Here is an 18,106-nt window from a genome sequence, read left to right as displayed (position 1 = left end):
GAGGGTTTCCTGATCGTATTTATGGTTCGGATCTGGAGCTCGGGCTGGTCTGGGCTGTGAGGAGAATCCATGGTGGCTCTGAAGGGGACACTGTTTTGCTTCTCTTTCTCTGACTAAGAGGTGCTTCAGGTCTATTTTGCCGATGGTGAATTTGCAACAAAAATTCTAAAGCAAATTCCATGTAATAATATTCTGTTTTTATTACATGACAATAAAGGAACCTTGAAGGTTTTTAATTATAAATAAGGAAATAACAGAGAAATTAAATAAATAGTTTGTCATAAAAGGTACAAAACCTCCTAGAAATATTGGAAAACTAAGAGACTCATGCAAATGAGGAAGTAAAATAACAATATCAATAAAAAGTACTACTACCTGAGATGATGAGCCTGACAAGTGATAAAAGGGTTTGGTGATCACGACCCAGAGTTTTGACAGTGATGGGTTTGGATGTTCTGATTAACATCTTCTAGAATTCTATAGATTCTGGAATGGATCTTGCAGATTGGAGTTCGACAGAGATTATTCCACTTTTTACAGAAGGAGTGATAGAAAAAACTGGAATCTACAGAGGTAGATAAACATGGCTACAGAATGGGCATACTGTTCACACTACAGAGATCAGTGCTGGGGTCTTGAGTAGTCACAGTCGATGTCAACAATTTACTTAATGGAGCAAATTTGCTGGTGAATATGGAAGTAAATGAAAATAGTTGTTATAAAAATGCAGGAAAAGCAGTCAAATTGAGTTAGTGGGCAACAGTATGGCAAATGGAATACAATGTGGAAAACTGCAAGTTTAACAACTGAATATTTTTTTTAATGGTGAGAAACAAAGAAGTCTTGACTCCCAGAATTCACCGAAAGCTAACATGCATGCACCACAGCCAGTTTTGTTTCATAGAGATACAGGCCCTTCCGACTCACAAACCCGTGCTGTCCAATAACACCTACATGACCAATTGACCGATTTGTGGAAATGTGGGAGGACACCAGAGCATCGAAGGAAACCCACAAGGACACAGGGAGAATGTACAAACTCCTTATAGACAGTGGCATATTTGAAACCCAAATTGCTGGTGTAAGATAAGGTTGTGTTAACCGTGCCGCCCAATTGGATTAGGAGGGCAAGAGTATGATGGCCTTTATTGCGAAGGATTTAACTATTGGTTAAAGATGCCTTGCCACAATTATTTAGACCCTGCCCCTTTATCCCTGCTAGGATGGTGTCCTGAAACTGGAAATGGTCTAACTTCCCTCTCCCAATGAGGGAGTTGTGATAATGGCAGAATAAATTCTATTAACCAGAGAGCTCCCAGCAAGAGTGAACCATAAACCCAGCTTAACCACCATCTTCTGTTGAAATGGCTTCAGACATTAACTCAGAACTGAGAAAATGTGCATTAAAAGAGGCTTGACAATTAGATGTGTTTCTATAGATCTTAAAATTAATATTTTACAATTACTCTATCTACAACTGTGATTAAACGGAAAACTGCAACAAGTTGCTGGTGCAGACCCAGGAGGAGCGGGAAGTGGAGATGCATTTTTAGCCACTCCTTCATGAGATGCTACTGCCTGGTTGTATAATAGGGCCAGTGGGGGGTTATTTTACATTGAAGATCCACAGAGGTCTGTGCACAAGATTACAGTATACATGCAAGGCAACCAGGTCAAAGCTATGGTATATCAATAATTAGTTAACTCTTTGATGTAGCATGATGGTTACATGATTTTAAATCAATTTTCTACATCTGAATTTTCATTCTAGTATCAAACAGCTATTCATTAACTTTTGTAATGGACTTGTGTTTTTCGTTCTTTGCAGCATGCTGGTCCCCGGCTGAGTTACCAAAGCAATGTTCAGGGTTCTTCTCAGTCCCAGAGTGCCAGTGGGTATGCTTCTTCAACTCAGCAGAGCTCTCAGTATTCACATCAGACGCACAGGTACTGATAGCACTGCTGGCAGAGAGAACTTAAAAGGAGCGTCTTCAGCAATATAATGGTAAAATGTTCCTGTAAGAAAAATCCAATGAACTTTAGAATCAACGTAAACTTTCTTATATTCAGAAATATAAACTTACATTATTCAGTGAAGATAATTCAAGAAAAAAATTATTAACGAAACAATGTTCCGTCAGTCTGGAATTTTCATTTATCAATGCCTGCACTGGGAGCCACCATCATGGCCATTTCTGTGAAGTTACGTGTAAATATCCTTTAAAAACCAAGAAAATTAATTTGAACCCAGCACTTGAGCCCCTTTTCTGAGGAGCAGGTGAAAATGTGTTTACCATATATTTAGAGCACTTTTTGATACTTTCACAGGCTTTCCTGTCGCTTCCTCTAAAACTGAATGTCAGGATTTAGTTCATTTTTTAAGCTTATTGTGTAAAAAATTAAAACACACACGCATCATGTTTAGGTACGTCATTACTCCCTTAACTCTTTAAGCACCATATCATTTTGTCTAGATGGCTGTTTTATTTTTTTAACTTCGAATTTGAATTGAAATATGTTTTCCTTTTGCCTTACATCTAAAAATCTTGCCCTGCTTAGATGTTTAAATTTCAGTAACTCACATGTAAAAAGAGGTTACCATAGCATTGGCAGCAGGTGTGAAAGTCTGTTGTTTTCTGCTTTAATAGAGCAATGCAAATCCCAAAGTCGATATAAAGCCTCACCTTTGTTTCGTGCTGATTATACTGTGCTTAACAGATTCCTCTTTTGCAAAGTAAATTTCCACAATGAGCTTCTCCTACATTTTCCCATATCGAGGGCAGGGTGACAACATACATCAATCAATATCTTGAACCAAGGGTCAAAACTTGTTGAAATCACAAATCAGATGCACCAACCTAAGTGCCTGAATTGCCAATATGCAGTTTTGTAAAATAAGGCTGCATGACTAGAGCTCAAATTATGAAATGCACTGTTACATCTTACAAGCATTCATCCCAGTCTTCCCTATTTCATACCAATGTGTCCTATCATTTTGAGCCTTCAGCTGGCCAGTTTCTCAGGGAGTCTTCGATTTTCATTCTCAACTCTCTTTCAACCAAACCTATATTCCCACAGACGTTGCTTCACTTTGTATGACATGCAGACTTTTAAGGTTCTGTGTGAACTATGGCTGACAATGTTTAGCATTTCTCACAGAAATTCATTGTCTGGTGTAATTTTAAGACTGAACTAATTGACACTAGTGACATTAATTTCCTAGCCATTATTATTTCCAGCATTTATCACATTAAGTATTGACTTTTTTTCTAAAATTTCAGGGCTCCTTAGTGGGTTCTGAATAAAATTAACAATGACATGGCAAGATTGTATTTACTATAGATTATTAGAAAATACAAACAGATTGAAAGGAAATTCTTCTTTTTGTATTAATCCAATTCCACTGAATTCCAACCTTTAATGCAATGTATCTGTCATGTCACTGCATTATAAAAGGCAGCCATTATAGAACTGGAGTCATTGCTCTATAAGAGAGTAGGTGCCTTCCTCATCTGTATTCATATGGAGGGAAGCAAAATATTTCTTAGCTCTAAGCTTGATATATAACAAAATGCCCTTGTTATGTAGTGACTTTAATAGCCTAAGTCCTTGTTATTTGTGAGATTTCCTTCAGATAATAAACAACACAGAAACAATTAAGACCACTGTCAATGACACAAAGGCTGCAATGATTTTGGCGTCAATCCCTCAATGGATATAATAACTACAGTGAAACAACACCGCAACCCACAACCCACATCCCGACCTTGGTGTTCCTAAGCACCACCCTGCCTCTGGCCAAACACCATTTATTGATATTTAATTAAAAGAACACAAAATTATGGAAATACTCAGCAGGTTGAGCTGCATCTGTATGGAGAGAAACAGAGTTGACATTAAAGGTCAAAGGTCCTTTGTCATATTGATATGACAGCTTGTTAGGATAAAGGGAAGGTTAGAGAGGGGAGGTGTCCAATCAATAAAATCATGGTTACCATGGGTTAAGAGTTATCTGGTCAATGGGAGCAGATTGAGAGTGAGGAAGTAGACAAATCACAGAGACAAAAGAATGTAGGAAAGCAAAAAGACTTGCCTGGTAGGTCAGGCTGCTCATCTTCTCCACAGCCAGTATCACAGATCAATGACTGATGCAGACAGACAACAGAAGGATGCAGTGTGCCAGACAAAAGATGTGGAGCTGTTCCTCAAGTTTGTGTGGGCCTCACCATGTCAGTACAGGAAGCCACAGACCAGAGTGGGTTGGAAAATAAAGTGGCAGGCAACAGAAATGTCAGGGTTGTCCCTGTGGACTGGATGCACAAAGTTACCCAATGTAGAGGGGACTCCATATGAACATGGGATTGAAAGAAGTGCAAGTGAATAGCTGCTTCACTTGGAAAGGTTGTTGGGTGGTAAATGGTGGGAAGGAGAAATAAAAGGATGTGGGGGATGCCGGCAGTTGCAAATGAAAGGAGGGAACCAGGGAGTTGCAAGGGAGCCAATCCCTGCGAAATGATGAAAAGGGAAGAGACAGGAAGATGCATTGGGTGGAAATCTCTGCAGAGAAGGATCTTTTGAATGCAGTGAGGTGAAAAGTGAGAACCAGGGAAGCTCAATCCTTTTTCTGTCATAAGAGGAGAGGGGGTAAGAGCATAAGCACGGGAAATTGATCGAATTTCACTCTTTACATGCACAAGATATCAAATGCAATCCATCTTAAGGGAAACAGGATTCTCTGGACACCATAGGAGAAGGCTCTGGACAAGTTTAGTATAATGATCAGCAATCACAGTGAAACATGACAGACCTTGCCAGTGCACAGATCTGTGGATAGGTAAGTCAGCACATAATGTGGACAGTGCGTAACTAAATGTTCCAGGGAACCATGAAAGTGTTAGGAATAGAGAAATTGGTACTGAGCCACAGGAGGAGACATTGAGGCAGTTAATCAAAAGTTTTGTCAAAAAGGTTGTCTTTAAAGAGGGAAAGAAAAATTGAGGAATTGAGGGGATTAGGGAGGGAATCTTGAGGGTTGGTACAACCACCAATCAGAGTAAAGCAGCTCACTTCGGGCAAGATTTGGGACCAGATTCTTTTTTAAAAAAAATTAAGTATCATAGCTTATAAAGCTGATGACTAGAGTTGGACATAATTTTTGAAACCCGTTTTAAAATCAAGGTGATGCTTATTGGGGCGGTGTGGGTGGAGGCAGTGTAGTGTGAATGAGACTGTGTGAGCTAGAAAAAAGGAAGGAGAACCTCGCAAATGACAAGTGAAAAGTCTTTAGAACATGAAAGACCACCTAAGATTTCTTGAAGTCCATGGACGAGGTGACGGATTCAGCAGCCAGTAGCTATCACAGAGTTGAGGGATACGCTGGACGAGCAGCTCAATGTTTGAAAGAGAAGTGGAGGTAAGAGAGGAGGGGAGTTGCACTATTGATGTGTGAAAAAGATCCTAGCAGTATGTAGAAAGGATATTCCAGGAAGAAAGTGAGGAGAATACTAAAAGATATTTGACTATGTATGTTAAGTAGAAAAGTGGCGAGGGTGAGAGTCGTCCTCCTTAAGGATCAGTGTGGTTACCTATGTGTGGAACCACAGGAAATAGGCAAAGTGTTAAATGAATCCTTCTTATTTGTATTTGTCCTGAGAAGGACATGAAAGTTAGTGAGGCAACAGTGATATCCTGGACCATATCAATATTACAAAGGAGGAGGTGTTGGAGGTCTTGAACTGCATAAAGTTCCTAGGTTACACCAGGTGTAGGGGAAGCAAGAAAGGACATTGCTGGGGCCCTGTAAGAGATCTTTCTTCCATCATTAACAGAAGCTACGGCATCATAAGCTTTTTGGGTGGGATATGATCTCCCATAAATTGTAGTGAGATTTTGAAAACAGCAGGGCAATAGATGTCTCCATGGGCTTTTGACAAGGTCCCACATTGTAGGCTGGTCAGAGGTTCAGAAACACATGGCATCCAGGGCAGGTTAGTTATCTGGATACAAAATTGACTTGGTGCTGGAAGTCAATTGATGGGAGTGGACACTTGCTTTTCATATTGTAGGCCTGTGACCAGTGGTGTGCCATAGGCTTAAGTTTGTCCAAGGTCACAGCAGGACCAGACTCGGGTAAATGCAAGGTGATGGATTAACCCAGGGCTGTAATAAATTCGTATGGAAACAGTCATACAGATCTTATGTTAACATCAACATGAGCAACATGTTATTCAATCATTCCAATCAACATTACAAAATTCATGACAGCAAAAATAATGGCAAATAACCAGCAGATAAGGATTTCTGTTGAAAATTAGTATTTTTGAAATGGCATAGGTTTGTATATGATTTTAAATGATTCTCTTTTGCCAAATTCTGGTGTATAAATCCATCTGTTCCATTCTGGATGACAGTCGAGAAATATTGGAGCAAGATGTAACTTTATTAAATTGGTTTGGGGCTTCCCTGCAACATGTCATCAGCGAGACTATGATTAGTTTTTGGCCACTGCTTCTGATCAATGTGGACCTTTGCTGAGAATTTGTGCTGTTCAGCAATCTAACCAATCAATTGCATCAACAACCTTATGATAGGATTACAGTAAAATGTAGTGATAAGATTTAATTACGGTATATTAAATGTGCTTTACAATTTAAACAGCCTTTGAATCATCTAATCTGTCTTGACAACTGTAGATGGCAGTATTGTATTGGCCCTGAATCGATTCCATCATATCAGGGCATGCGTATTATTAACTATTGACTGATTTAAGACATTGTTTTTCAGTTGATTAAGTTATGTAAGTTCCCACTTTTGTGAAATTATTTACATTGCTTCAAATTATTTTATAGCACAACTGAACTACTGGGTAGATCTAGCAGTCTGTGAAGTATGGTGTTTGCTCATTTTGGTATTAGACTTTTATGTTGACCTCTAAAAGGCTGAGATGTTCATCTGGAACAAATGCATTTGTACATTATAAGGATCTCCCATCATAAATGATAATGTTAGTGCTTAGAGTTGCAAAATGTGGTCCAAAGACTTTGCAATTTAAACAATAGTCTGACATTTAAACTTACTGCAGATCTCATAGATTAAATTTATAGAGGTCCCACCCCATAACTTCAGCATAGACTGAAATAAATATCAGTAGTTTCCAGAATAACTGGGTAAATATTGTAAACGGTGTAATCCAATATGAACTTTATTTGACTCTTTTGCATTATGTTAGAGTTTTTACACCACAGAGAATTTTGTTCTTCTATCATGCACAAGAAGAATCAAAAGCTATATCTATGGGTCACATTTTTTTAATTTCAAAAATTATGATTAACCTTTCTATTAATTGCATTGTGTGAGAAATATATTTATAAAAACTGAAACAGAAATGGTTTACTCTAAATAGTATAAAGAAATCTATATTGTTAGTAGAGACAAACACATCTTCAAGTCAATTGCAGTGGGTTTAGAATGAACTTGATTCAAGGGATAGGGAACTTCCAGAGTTTTAGAGGATATTTAGCCTCTTTGCCATTAAGGTAATGGCTGATTTTTTTTTTTACTCAGCATTAATTTCCTTTACTAACTCCATCTCCATAATATCTAAGGATTTGAGTCAGATGGAGGCTGCTGCAGTTGGCTGAGTGGAGGAATTCCTTTCTCTGAATTAGAAATTATTGGTTGAAGCAAAATGGGGCTCAGGAAATTGATCCATTCTTCCAGTGTCCTGGGGGAGTCCAAATTTACATCATTTGGGTGAATATTGGGTATAATAGATAGATATATCTTAATTCCTATGCCCTGGGACATGACCTCTGACAACGTTGTGCTTTTAGTAAATCAAAACATGTTGGTGTTTTACAGGAGTTATATCATTGATATGATAACATATTATTGGTGCCCAATGCATGGATAAGGAGGAAGAGTTAAAGGATGGTAGGGAGGCCAAGGTGTGAAATTCCAGAACTTTTCTGGGTGAAGCCAGAAAATGAGGTAGCAGTTGCATTTCAAGATGATCCATGAAGATGATCAAATTGGAGAAAATTATGGGAATAAGTTGGTACAAAGTCACAGAGGAGCTTGAAAGTAAGAGAATGAGAATTTCAAAACTAAAAATTACAGAAGTGCAGGATGATGGGAGAATAGATCTTGATGTGTAAATTATAGGAACCAGTATCTACTGAGGACAGAATCTTACCAAGGTTGCGATCACTCCAGTTTGGTTTCAGATAGTAGTCAGGATGGAGTCAGTGACCATGAAACAGGTTGTAATGGGAACTGAAGATAGTGACAGGGTCAAGAGTTAAATGTTCGATTTCCATGTGCCCAATTTCATAAACTGCATGGAGAATATTAGTGAAATCATTAACCTGATTGTAGATGACTGAATTGAAGGTTGGACAAACTGCACCTATTCAAAGCAAGTAAATACAAACCAGATTAATCCCTGCAGGAACCAGATCTCCAATAAAGTAAATTAGTAACAAAGTAAATCAAAGGTTTGCCAGGGTGATTTACAATACTATTTTGATTATCACTTTTTCTCCTGTCCATCCATGTTTATGATGCCCCTTCCGTCCAAAAGCAGTGTCAAAATGTGGATCGGGACAAATAGAGAAGTTCACCTGCAAATGTTTTTACATTCTGCTCTGTACTCAAAGGAAGCTGCTGCCATCAAAATGAACATGGTAAACCATTTACAGAAATATCTTATTGGAGAGGAAAATGTATACTCTTAAAGTGAGAACAATATTCCCATTGGCAATAGGGTTGATCTCTTAATCACAAATCTTGTTTTGCCTCTAAATGAGATTGGATATAGATCAGAATGGCACATGAGCAGGCACTTTGACCTGGTGTCAATTTAAACTTCATATCAGCCTGCACATAATCAATATTCCCCCATTCTCTACCTCTTCATGTGCATGTCTTAATTACCTCTTAAAAGTTGTTATCACATCAGCTTCCACCACTTCCAATGGCAGCAGGTTCCAGGCAACGACTTCTCTCTGTGGGGAAAAAAGGACGTAAATCTCAGTTCAACTTTACCTCTTTCACCTTAAACCTATGACTTCTACATATCCACTTTGCGAAGAGGACCATCCTGTATATGCCTCTTACCATTTTATATACTTCTATCAGTTCACCCCTTAGCTTCCACTAGTCCAGATAAACCAGTTAGTGTAGATAATAAGAAAACTTGTAATTGGAATGCACTGAATTCTTACATTTGACTGGTGGTCGATCCTGATGACCTGATTAAATATTGCCTTCACATTGATCATCCCCAGGAAATAATAGAGTATGTTCTCGAGGGAATGGAAATACATCATTATTCATTTGCACTAAGTGCACTCCAGCTCTAAAATTTCATTTGAGTAATTTCAGTGGGATCACATTTCAGAATGAGTTTACAAATCTTGAATCCACTCTCTTTATAAGCCACAGGAGCTTGCTTCTTCACATCTCTCTTCACGGTAACATTTATTTTGTTTGCAAATGAACCAACATTTGTTGATTCTCTTGTCAACTTTACCAATTAAATGTAACTGTTTTGCAAGATTATTAGAGCCCCACCAAGTGCTGACGGAATGATATAAGCTATCATTGCCAATTAGTTGGCTAAGTAGGTAATTCCATTCATGAATGTATCAATGATTGAACAGTTGCATTATTGAGGTGATCAGGTCAAGTGCACATCCTTGTAATTTGATGTAGAATCTTTGATGAGAGATTTCATGGAACCCAAGGAAACTAATGCAGCAATTACACTTGCCTTTCAGTGTGAATCATGGCACCACTAGTTTAATTTTGCAATTATTTCAATTGGTGTTTTTCTGTGTTGAATATCACAGAACAAGAAATGGTTTGTTACGAGGTGTAGTCGGCTGGTGGTAATATGTAAATGATTGATAGTTCAGAGGTAGTCACATTACCAGACAATATATTTGAACTTTATCTTCCAGATGAAGCCATTATCTGTCTACGAGTCCTGATGAGGGTGGGGAGGGTGATGGTGACGACCAATATATGTAACAATAGCCCCTTTCACACTGTCAACCCTCCCTAGGAAACGGGAAAACTTACCAGGTATACTGTACTCACCATGATTTACCTGGTTAATTGGCAACCCGGCATTTTAAAGGGGGTCCTTCCTCCAGCGGTGACAATGCGAGAGCAGGTGGTGCTTTCACACTGCCAGAAGGCGATTAGTGAGTTAACTCAGCTGGGGTCTGACACTTCCCCCACCAAGTGTCAGAGCCTGGTTGAATTTAACTCGCCCTGCCTGGTTGAATGTTTCACATCGTGCAATTACTGGGTATGGACCCAGTAAATTACCATGTTCAGCCCACATGTAATCAGCAGTGTGAAAGGGGAATGACACTGAAATGCTCAAAGATGCTGGGATGTTTACCACATTCTGTGATGTTGCGGTGACCTTGAATGTTAGGTTAGAGTTGTGATCAGTTATTGGATGAAATTCTCAATATTGAAAACATACTTACCTGTGGTAGGTGAATAGACAAACTGCAGATCAACAGGGATGAAAAGGATTAAATGCCTGATAACTTTTATTAGGTCATATATGGAATTAAAGCACTTTGGGATACAGAAGCAGTTTGCTCAAGTACGAATACTGAACAATGAAGCCTTTGAATACATGAAATAGCCACTGATGTTTCTTTTTCACAGACTATTTCTTCCCCTGAACCCATATTTTTATTTGGCTCTATAGTGTCGCGTAACAATTGATTTTACAATTAATGACACTGACAAATACTAGTGTAATATATAACTTTCTAAGTAAATTGCATAACTCCTTTTAGATTTTAGGCCACAACATAATTTGGTGCTGTTCAACATTCTAACACTTTGCAATCCTGACTGAAAGGAAAGATCATTTGATTGATTAAATAGTCTAGGATTGTATTCGCTCGAGTTCAGAAGAATGAGAGATCTTATAGAAACATATAGGATTATGAAGGGTATGGGAAGGATAGATGTAGGAAGGTTTTTTGAGCTGGCCGGGGAAACTAAAATGAGAAGACACAGTCTCAAGATTCGGGGGAGTAGATTTAGGACAGAGATGAGGAAAAATAGTTTTTCCTAGAAAGTAGTGAATGTTTAGAATTCTCTATCCAGGGAAGTGGTTGAGGCTGCTTCATTAGACATATTTAAAATTCGGTTAGATAAATTTTTACATGATAGAGGAATTAGGGGATATGGGGAGAAGGCAGGTCATAAATTAGATCAGCCGTGATCGTATTGAATGGCGGAGCAGGCTCGATGGGCCATTTTTGGCCTACTCCTGTTCCTACTTCCTATGTTCCTATTGTTTTCTCACTATTTACACCACTCCATGACAATCTCATTTACTATTTGCATTAGAATTGGAGCACTTAGGACACTGAATTTTAAGGAAGTTAGCACAAACGAGAAACTTAAATTTGTTGAAACTGTGCTGATCCAAGTCTCGAGGAATGGCTTTTGTATGGCCCCCACCCCCATCCCACCCACTTCCTTTATCTTTTCTCACAAGATGTCCATATGAGATTCTGTTGATGCTGTGCACATGGAAGAAAAAGACTGAGATTGCTCAGGGACTAGATGGGTCCTTAAAACTAAATTTGCATTTGTGTGTTTAGGCCCTTTCATGCCAGGCCTCCATCTGGAGACCAGTTACAAGCGTGGAAGGAAAACATAAAACTTACCTTTTATGGAAAAGCCCTGAAAGGCTGCTCCTGCACCGCATTCATGTCGAGTGCTGCCTTGTAGCACCCTCCGGAGCCAATGGAGGCAGGGGGCTGATGCTGTAGCGCCTCCTGTCTTAAATACACGGCAGAGCAATGGCCGTCTTCCCTACCCATAATCCCCCAGCATTTTGAGCCACAGAGGGCGGCCCTGAAGGCCGAAGTGGCCCAGTGAGGCTATCACAGCCCACACTGGCCGCCCCTTCCCTGACATACACCCCACCCGCCGCCTGACGGCTCCCACCAGCCCCCTCTGCCTTGAGGGGAGATGGGTCACAGGCTGATGGTATCATCAGCCCGCCCTAAATCTGCAGTAGCTGTACATTCATGTGGGGCGGGAGCGCAGCGCTCCTTCCCCAAGAGGGATTGCAGTAGGTGCCTTGGAGCTGGCTAAAGCGCATTCAAGAAGGTAAGTCTCCAAACGTAAGGGCAGAGAACCTCCGCCTTTACAGTCGGACTTTTATTTTTGCATGAAAGGACCTTTTGACAAAAACAGAAATATTCCTGCAGTTCCTTAACACCCATCTACAGCAACATCATAACAGAATGTGATAGCACATGCTGGGCACTGCTAATCATTCTCTCAGTGGTTTCGAATGTGTTTCAGACCATGAGCTGTGTATGGACTGTAATTTAGTATCTTCCCTTTCTGTTTACATCTTGTAAAAGCTCAAAGTGTAATGCTTTAAAAATAGTAATTGCCACTCAGATTTCAGTTGTATAATAATGTACTTCCTAGGATAGTTTTCTACATATTTGAGAGTAGTGAACCTGCTATAAATAGAACGACACAGCAGATATGTCTGCCTATTCAAATGCAGCCATTCATCAAACAATCCATTCAAGACCTTGCTGCGCACTAAACCGATTTCCATGAGTTTCCTTTCCATTCCTTGCCTTAGCGCTGGTGCGTCTATGTCGAACTGGAGCAGTAAAAGTATTGAAAAGGAAAGCTATGCTTAAATGTCACTTGTATTTATAAAAAGAGTTGGAAAACAAATATTTACAATCATTTTAATGTAATCGTCTCCTTTTTCATACTGAGAGTAGGAGCATCATCTGTCGATAAGTTCCCTAAGGGTATATTTTATAGATGGAACAAGCACTACTTATAAAGACAAAAGATCCTGATGAATTGCGAGACAATTTTAAAAAATTTAGTTTCTTTGTAGATTAATAAAACATTGTGTATATTCTACAATATTTATACTAATCTATATAATAACATAATTCACCATAGGCTTAGTTTTACCTGAAAACACTGTTATCCTCATTACCGTCTGGATAAATTATTCTGTGTATTTAATTTTTTTATAGTAGTTGTTGTCTTTTTTGACTCTAAAGGAACAATAGTGTGGTAATGGAGACAGAAATTATTCATTTTAATACCAAGTTACTGACCATTTGGAAACTGCACATTTTTCCCAGATTTCCCTTGGACAGGTTTCCCATTTTATGGATGAACCGATAGATGATCACTTAGTTCTACTACTGTATAATGTCACAGATGTGTGGAGGATTGTAACTGATTTTATAAACTATTAGCAACTTCATTACACAAATGTCTCAGTGAGCAGCACTGGAATTTTAAATCATCTAATAAATTGCTTCAGCGCAAAAATGTAAAAACACTGAAGATATAAAAAAAGACTGTTATAATTAACTTGCAAATGATTTCTGTGAATTTATTTTATATTTTCAATTGTAATAAAAGCTTTGCTTGCTACTGTCTCCAAGCGTAAGGGTTATTTAAAGTTGGATTATCAACCACACACTGAAAGTCATTACATTTTGGAGCTCGTGTTTATGGTCACGAAGCACAAGGTGACCACCTGATTTCCACAGCACAAGATCTAGATGGAAAGGTAATTTTCTACCAGAAATAAAGACAGGTTTGCTTTTTACCAAGCTTGAGGCAGAGAAAAACTAAGGGAATATTTTTCTCCAAAAAGAGGTGTAATCTGGGAGTGATTGTTAATATTTTAAAAAATGACTAAAATAGAACAAAGAAACATGGCCTGTTTCTGCTCTGTAAATGGTTATATGGTTAAGTAACTAGAGGCCTTAAATATAAGAATACTTACTAATAAATTAAGTGAAGAATTCAGGAGAAATTTATTTAGCCAGAGAACTCACCATCAAATGAGACCAGTGTTATTGACTTCTTCAGGTACACAAACAGTAGAAAAATATTTTGGTAAAATGGCAACATAACCCAGTTAACTGAATTGGCAACATTAACATTTTGTTAAAACAGCAGTTGAAGCTTTTATTTTTACATTTCAGAAACACCGTGCCTTGGAACATGCTTATTCTTGACAATAACCAATCTTTGTTCCAAATGTGCATGTGAGCAGAACACAGAAATGCTGGAGGATTCAGCAGGTCTCACAGTGTCCAGAGAAGGTAAAGATATATAACTGACACGACAGACCTGAGCCCTTCTTCAGGGTTTGAGTAAAAAGCAGGCAGGTGCCTGAATTTTAAAAAGGGCAGGGGGGGAGGGGGGAATACATTCCAATAGACAAAAGGTATTAAATGGATATGGATAGGAGGTCAGGAGAGAAGAGGGGGAGTTGGCTCTGAGTGCAGAGCTGCGGGAAAGGAGACAGGTATGCTTTTTACACAGCCACTTAATTCCGGGATATTATTCCCATTTTCCCAGAACATGTGCTGTGCAAAAAGCATAGAAGCAGAATGGTCATGCATGCCATTCCAGTCCTGTCTTTTATTGGGCTAGACCCCCCCCACCAAGTAATTTTCCAAAAATGCCTGCAGTGTAAATTTTCTTTGTATATTGTGTAACATAATTTTTTTAGTTTTGCCTGCTGTCTCCCGTGGCCCGCTGTCCCAGCGATCCGCTGCCTGCTCTCTGATGCTGTGTGCTGCTAAGCTTAATCCTAACATTAACCCCAACCCTAATCTGAAACCCCACACCTAACCCTAACCTGAACCCCACGCCCAACCCTAAACAGAACCCTAACACTATCCCAAATGCAACACTTAACCCAAAGGTGTGAATATAAGGACAATAAAGTTTCCCCAGGACATATCAACATGCACAGCAAGTGCCGGAAAGAAAATAAGGCACTGATCCCACTAAGAGCTAGAAACAGGCACAGAGTAATGAAAGCATGGGCCAACCAAAAATGGTCGTTAAAAATGTTACGGAGTCCTGATGGCCCCAAAAACCAGCATCAATAGATATGCACCACAACACAGGGTTACTTAAACAAAAGTAGTTTTTAATTATATTTGAACAAGAAAACAGAATTAAACTTTAACTTATCACTTAACCATGGGGAATATGAGGGGAAATTTCTTTACGCAGAGGGTGGTGGGGATGTGGAATGAGCTTCCGGCAGACATGGTCGAGGCGGGATCATTGGTTACATTTAAGGAAAGACTGGATCGTTACATGGATAGGAGGGGACTAGAGGGGTATGGACCGGGTGCTGGTCAGTGGGTCTAGGAGGGTGGGGATTTGCTACGGCATGGACTAGTAGGGCCAAACTGGCCTGTTCTGTGCTGTAAGTGGTTATATGGTTATATTAGGTCTTTTTTTTTTGGAGCGTAGAAGGTTGAGAGGGGATTTGATAGAGGTATTTAAGATTATGAAAGGGATAGACAGAGTGGATGTGGATAGACTATTTCCGTTAAGAGTAGGAGAGATTGAAACAAGAGGACATGAGTTAAGAGTTAAGGGGCAGAGGTTTAGAGGTAACATGAGGGGGATCTTCTTTACTCAGAGAGTGGTAGCGGTGTGGAATGAGCTTCCGGGAGAAATAGTGGTGGCAGAGTCAATTTTATTATTTAAGAAAAAGCTGGACAGGTATATGGATGAGAAGAAGGTGGAGGGTTATGATCATTGTGCAGGTAGGTGGGACTAGAGAGGAGTGTTTGGTTCGGTGTGGACTAGAAGGGCCTAATGGCCTGTTTCCGTGCTGTAATTGTTATGTTATGTTATGTTATGATACTTTGTTGCCTCCTGCAAAAAGCATTCTGCAAAAGTCCTGCTGTGTTTTAAAATGTGTGAGTGCAAGCTGCTCTAACAATTCCTCCCCAGCCACTTCTAAATATTCTTTCACAATAGTGACACAGAACCTCTGAGAGAGGAGACCAGTGAACACAAGAGGGATGATTATCCTGCTGCCTGCATATTGACAAACTAACCTGAGCACTAACCCTAACCCTAGATTTGACACTAGTTCTGCCAGATTGTGAGCAAGATGGTCAGTGGGTTTGTCCTCAGTTTGAATAGCCTGAAGCCCACCGCTACGCTCCCCTGACCAGTGAGCCTACCACCAGTGTGAGTGGAAATAAAAAGATTGAAATTCACGTCTTTTGATCAATATTTGCAGTAGATTTTCCCACGTTCTTTTATAAATTGTTTGCGTATGTTTTATTAAATTGTGCATGTATTTTACCATGCTTTCCCAGCCTGCACCAGCGCCCCTGATGGCTCCCGCTACCCACCGCTACTCCGCCGGCCCCCGCTGACAGCTCCCGCCACCCCAATAGTTCCCGCTGCCCTGACGGTCCTCACTGACAGCTCCCGCTGCCCCGACGGACCCTCCTGCCCTGATGGTCCCCGCTGCCCCGAAGGGCCCTGCTGACAGCCCCACTGCCCCGAGGGCTCCCCACCACCCCTGACTTGGAGGGAGAGGGATGAGTGGGGAGATGGGTCGCGGGCTGACAGCATCATCAGCCCACTCTAAACAGCCACTTAGCGCGGCTGTACATTCAGGTTGATCGGCGGAGGGCTGCGCTGTGGAGATTATCTCTCTTGGAGAAGGGTTGGAATATGTGGCTTGGAGTCCGTCTCTGCAGATTCAGAAAGGTAGGAGTTTCTCCGCCTTTACATCTCAGCTTTTGGGCTATCTGAAATGGCCTATTAATTGGGTGGGCAAGAGTCGTGCACAACAGGGACGTTCATTTTTCCCCAGGGCAAGAGTCACACACAACAGGACATGCATTTTTCCCCAGGGCAAGAGTCATGCACAATAGTCCTCCATACCTCTGCCATCCACCTACCTGTCCAAATTCATAAATGTTACAATTGAGCCCACATTCACCACCTCAGCTGGCAGCTCATTCCACACTCCCACCACTCTCTGTGTGAGAAGTGCCTTCACGTTCACAAAATATGCTCGAGACAAAGGTTGAGAACAAAGAACATTTATTTACATTTACAACATTGCAAGGTTGGGTACTCTCCCCCTACCTCGGGAAAGTACACCGAGGGCGGGAAGCTTCTTTGTTTTTATACATTTTTCAATTCACCTCCCCTTACATTTTTCTTACATTTATCCTTCTTGGATTGGTTTGGCACTTTTCCCTATTCGCCTGACTCTTGACTGACTCCAACTTTCTCCTATCCCATACTCACACCTCCTTTCCCCACCCCCTATTAAACAAGCTCTTTGTGCGTGTACGTGCATATTTCTTAAATTCCTGTTATCTTGTTTACTCTGTTCTGCTGTTTTTCATGCGCCATTTTACACAAAGAACATTTTAGCTTTTTTCTTGCTTTTTCTTTCTACCTTCTATAACTGTTTCAGAACTCCTAACATTAAAATAATAACTGTTTCTAAACTCCTACACTCTGTGTGAAGAGCTTCTTCGTGTTCCCTCTAAACTTTTCTCCTTTCACCCTTAACCCATGTCCTCTGATTTGTATCTCACCTACCCTCAGTCTGTCCCCCTCATAATTTTAAATACATCTATCAAATCTCCCCACATTCTTCTACGCTCCAAGGAATAAAGTCCTAACCTGTTTAACCTTTCCCTGTAACTCAGTTCCTGACTTTCAGGCTACATCCTAGTAAATCTCTGCCCTCTTTCTATCATATTGATATCCTTCCTGCAGTTAAGTGACAAAAACTTCAAACAATGTTCCAAATTTAGCCTCACTAATATCTTATACAACTTTACCATAGCATTCTAGCTCTTATACTCAATACTTTGATTTCTGAAGGCCAATATGCCAAAAGGTCTCTTTACAACCATATCCACCTGTGATGCCACTTTCAGTGAATTATATATCTGTATTCCCAGCTCTCTCTGTTCTACTGCACTCCTTAGTGCCCTACCATTTACCATGTATGTCCTTCCTTGGTTTGTCCTTCCAAAATGCAACACCTCACACTTGTCTGCATTAAATTCCATCTGCCATTTTTCAGCCCATTTTTACAGCTGGTCCAGATCCCTCTGCAAGCTTTGAAAACCTTCTTTACCGTCCACAACGCCTCCCATCTGAGTGTCATCTGCAAGCTTGCTGATCCAATTTACCACATCATCATCCAAATCATTGATATAGATGACAAACGACAATGGTCCCAGCACTGATTCATGAGGCA

The 18,106-nt window shown here is 40.1% G+C and overlaps 1 protein-coding gene and 1 long non-coding RNA gene across 4 annotated transcripts in view; one reads left to right on the top strand and one right to left on the bottom strand.

Moving 5' to 3' along the window:
* The window catches only part of LOC138737099 (cyclin-dependent kinase 19), a 238,675-nt gene extending 225,197 nt beyond the window's left edge, over positions 1-13,478 (top strand). For all 3 annotated transcript variants that reach the window (XM_069887604.1, XM_069887602.1, XM_069887601.1), the window contains one exon: positions 1,829-13,478. In XM_069887604.1, coding sequence (XP_069743705.1) covers positions 1,829-1,954 — 126 coding nt within the window. In that variant the 3' untranslated portion in view covers positions 1,955-13,478. The remainder of the gene's footprint in view (positions 1-1,828) is intronic.
* Positions 316-9,995, bottom strand: LOC138737102 (uncharacterized). Its single transcript, XR_011340769.1, has 3 exons — positions 9,933-9,995; positions 8,935-9,005; positions 316-2,016 (listed from the first exon to the last, which is right to left on the bottom strand). It is a non-coding gene; the product is annotated as an uncharacterized lncRNA (long non-coding RNA).
* Positions 13,479-18,106: the final 4,628 nt, after the last annotated feature.

Source organism: Narcine bancroftii, chromosome 6 (assembly GCF_036971445.1).
Source record: "Narcine bancroftii isolate sNarBan1 chromosome 6, sNarBan1.hap1, whole genome shotgun sequence".
Classification (NCBI taxonomy): Eukaryota; Metazoa; Chordata; class Chondrichthyes; order Torpediniformes; family Narcinidae; genus Narcine; species Narcine bancroftii.
This window is presented reverse-complemented; position numbering and strand designations above follow the sequence as displayed.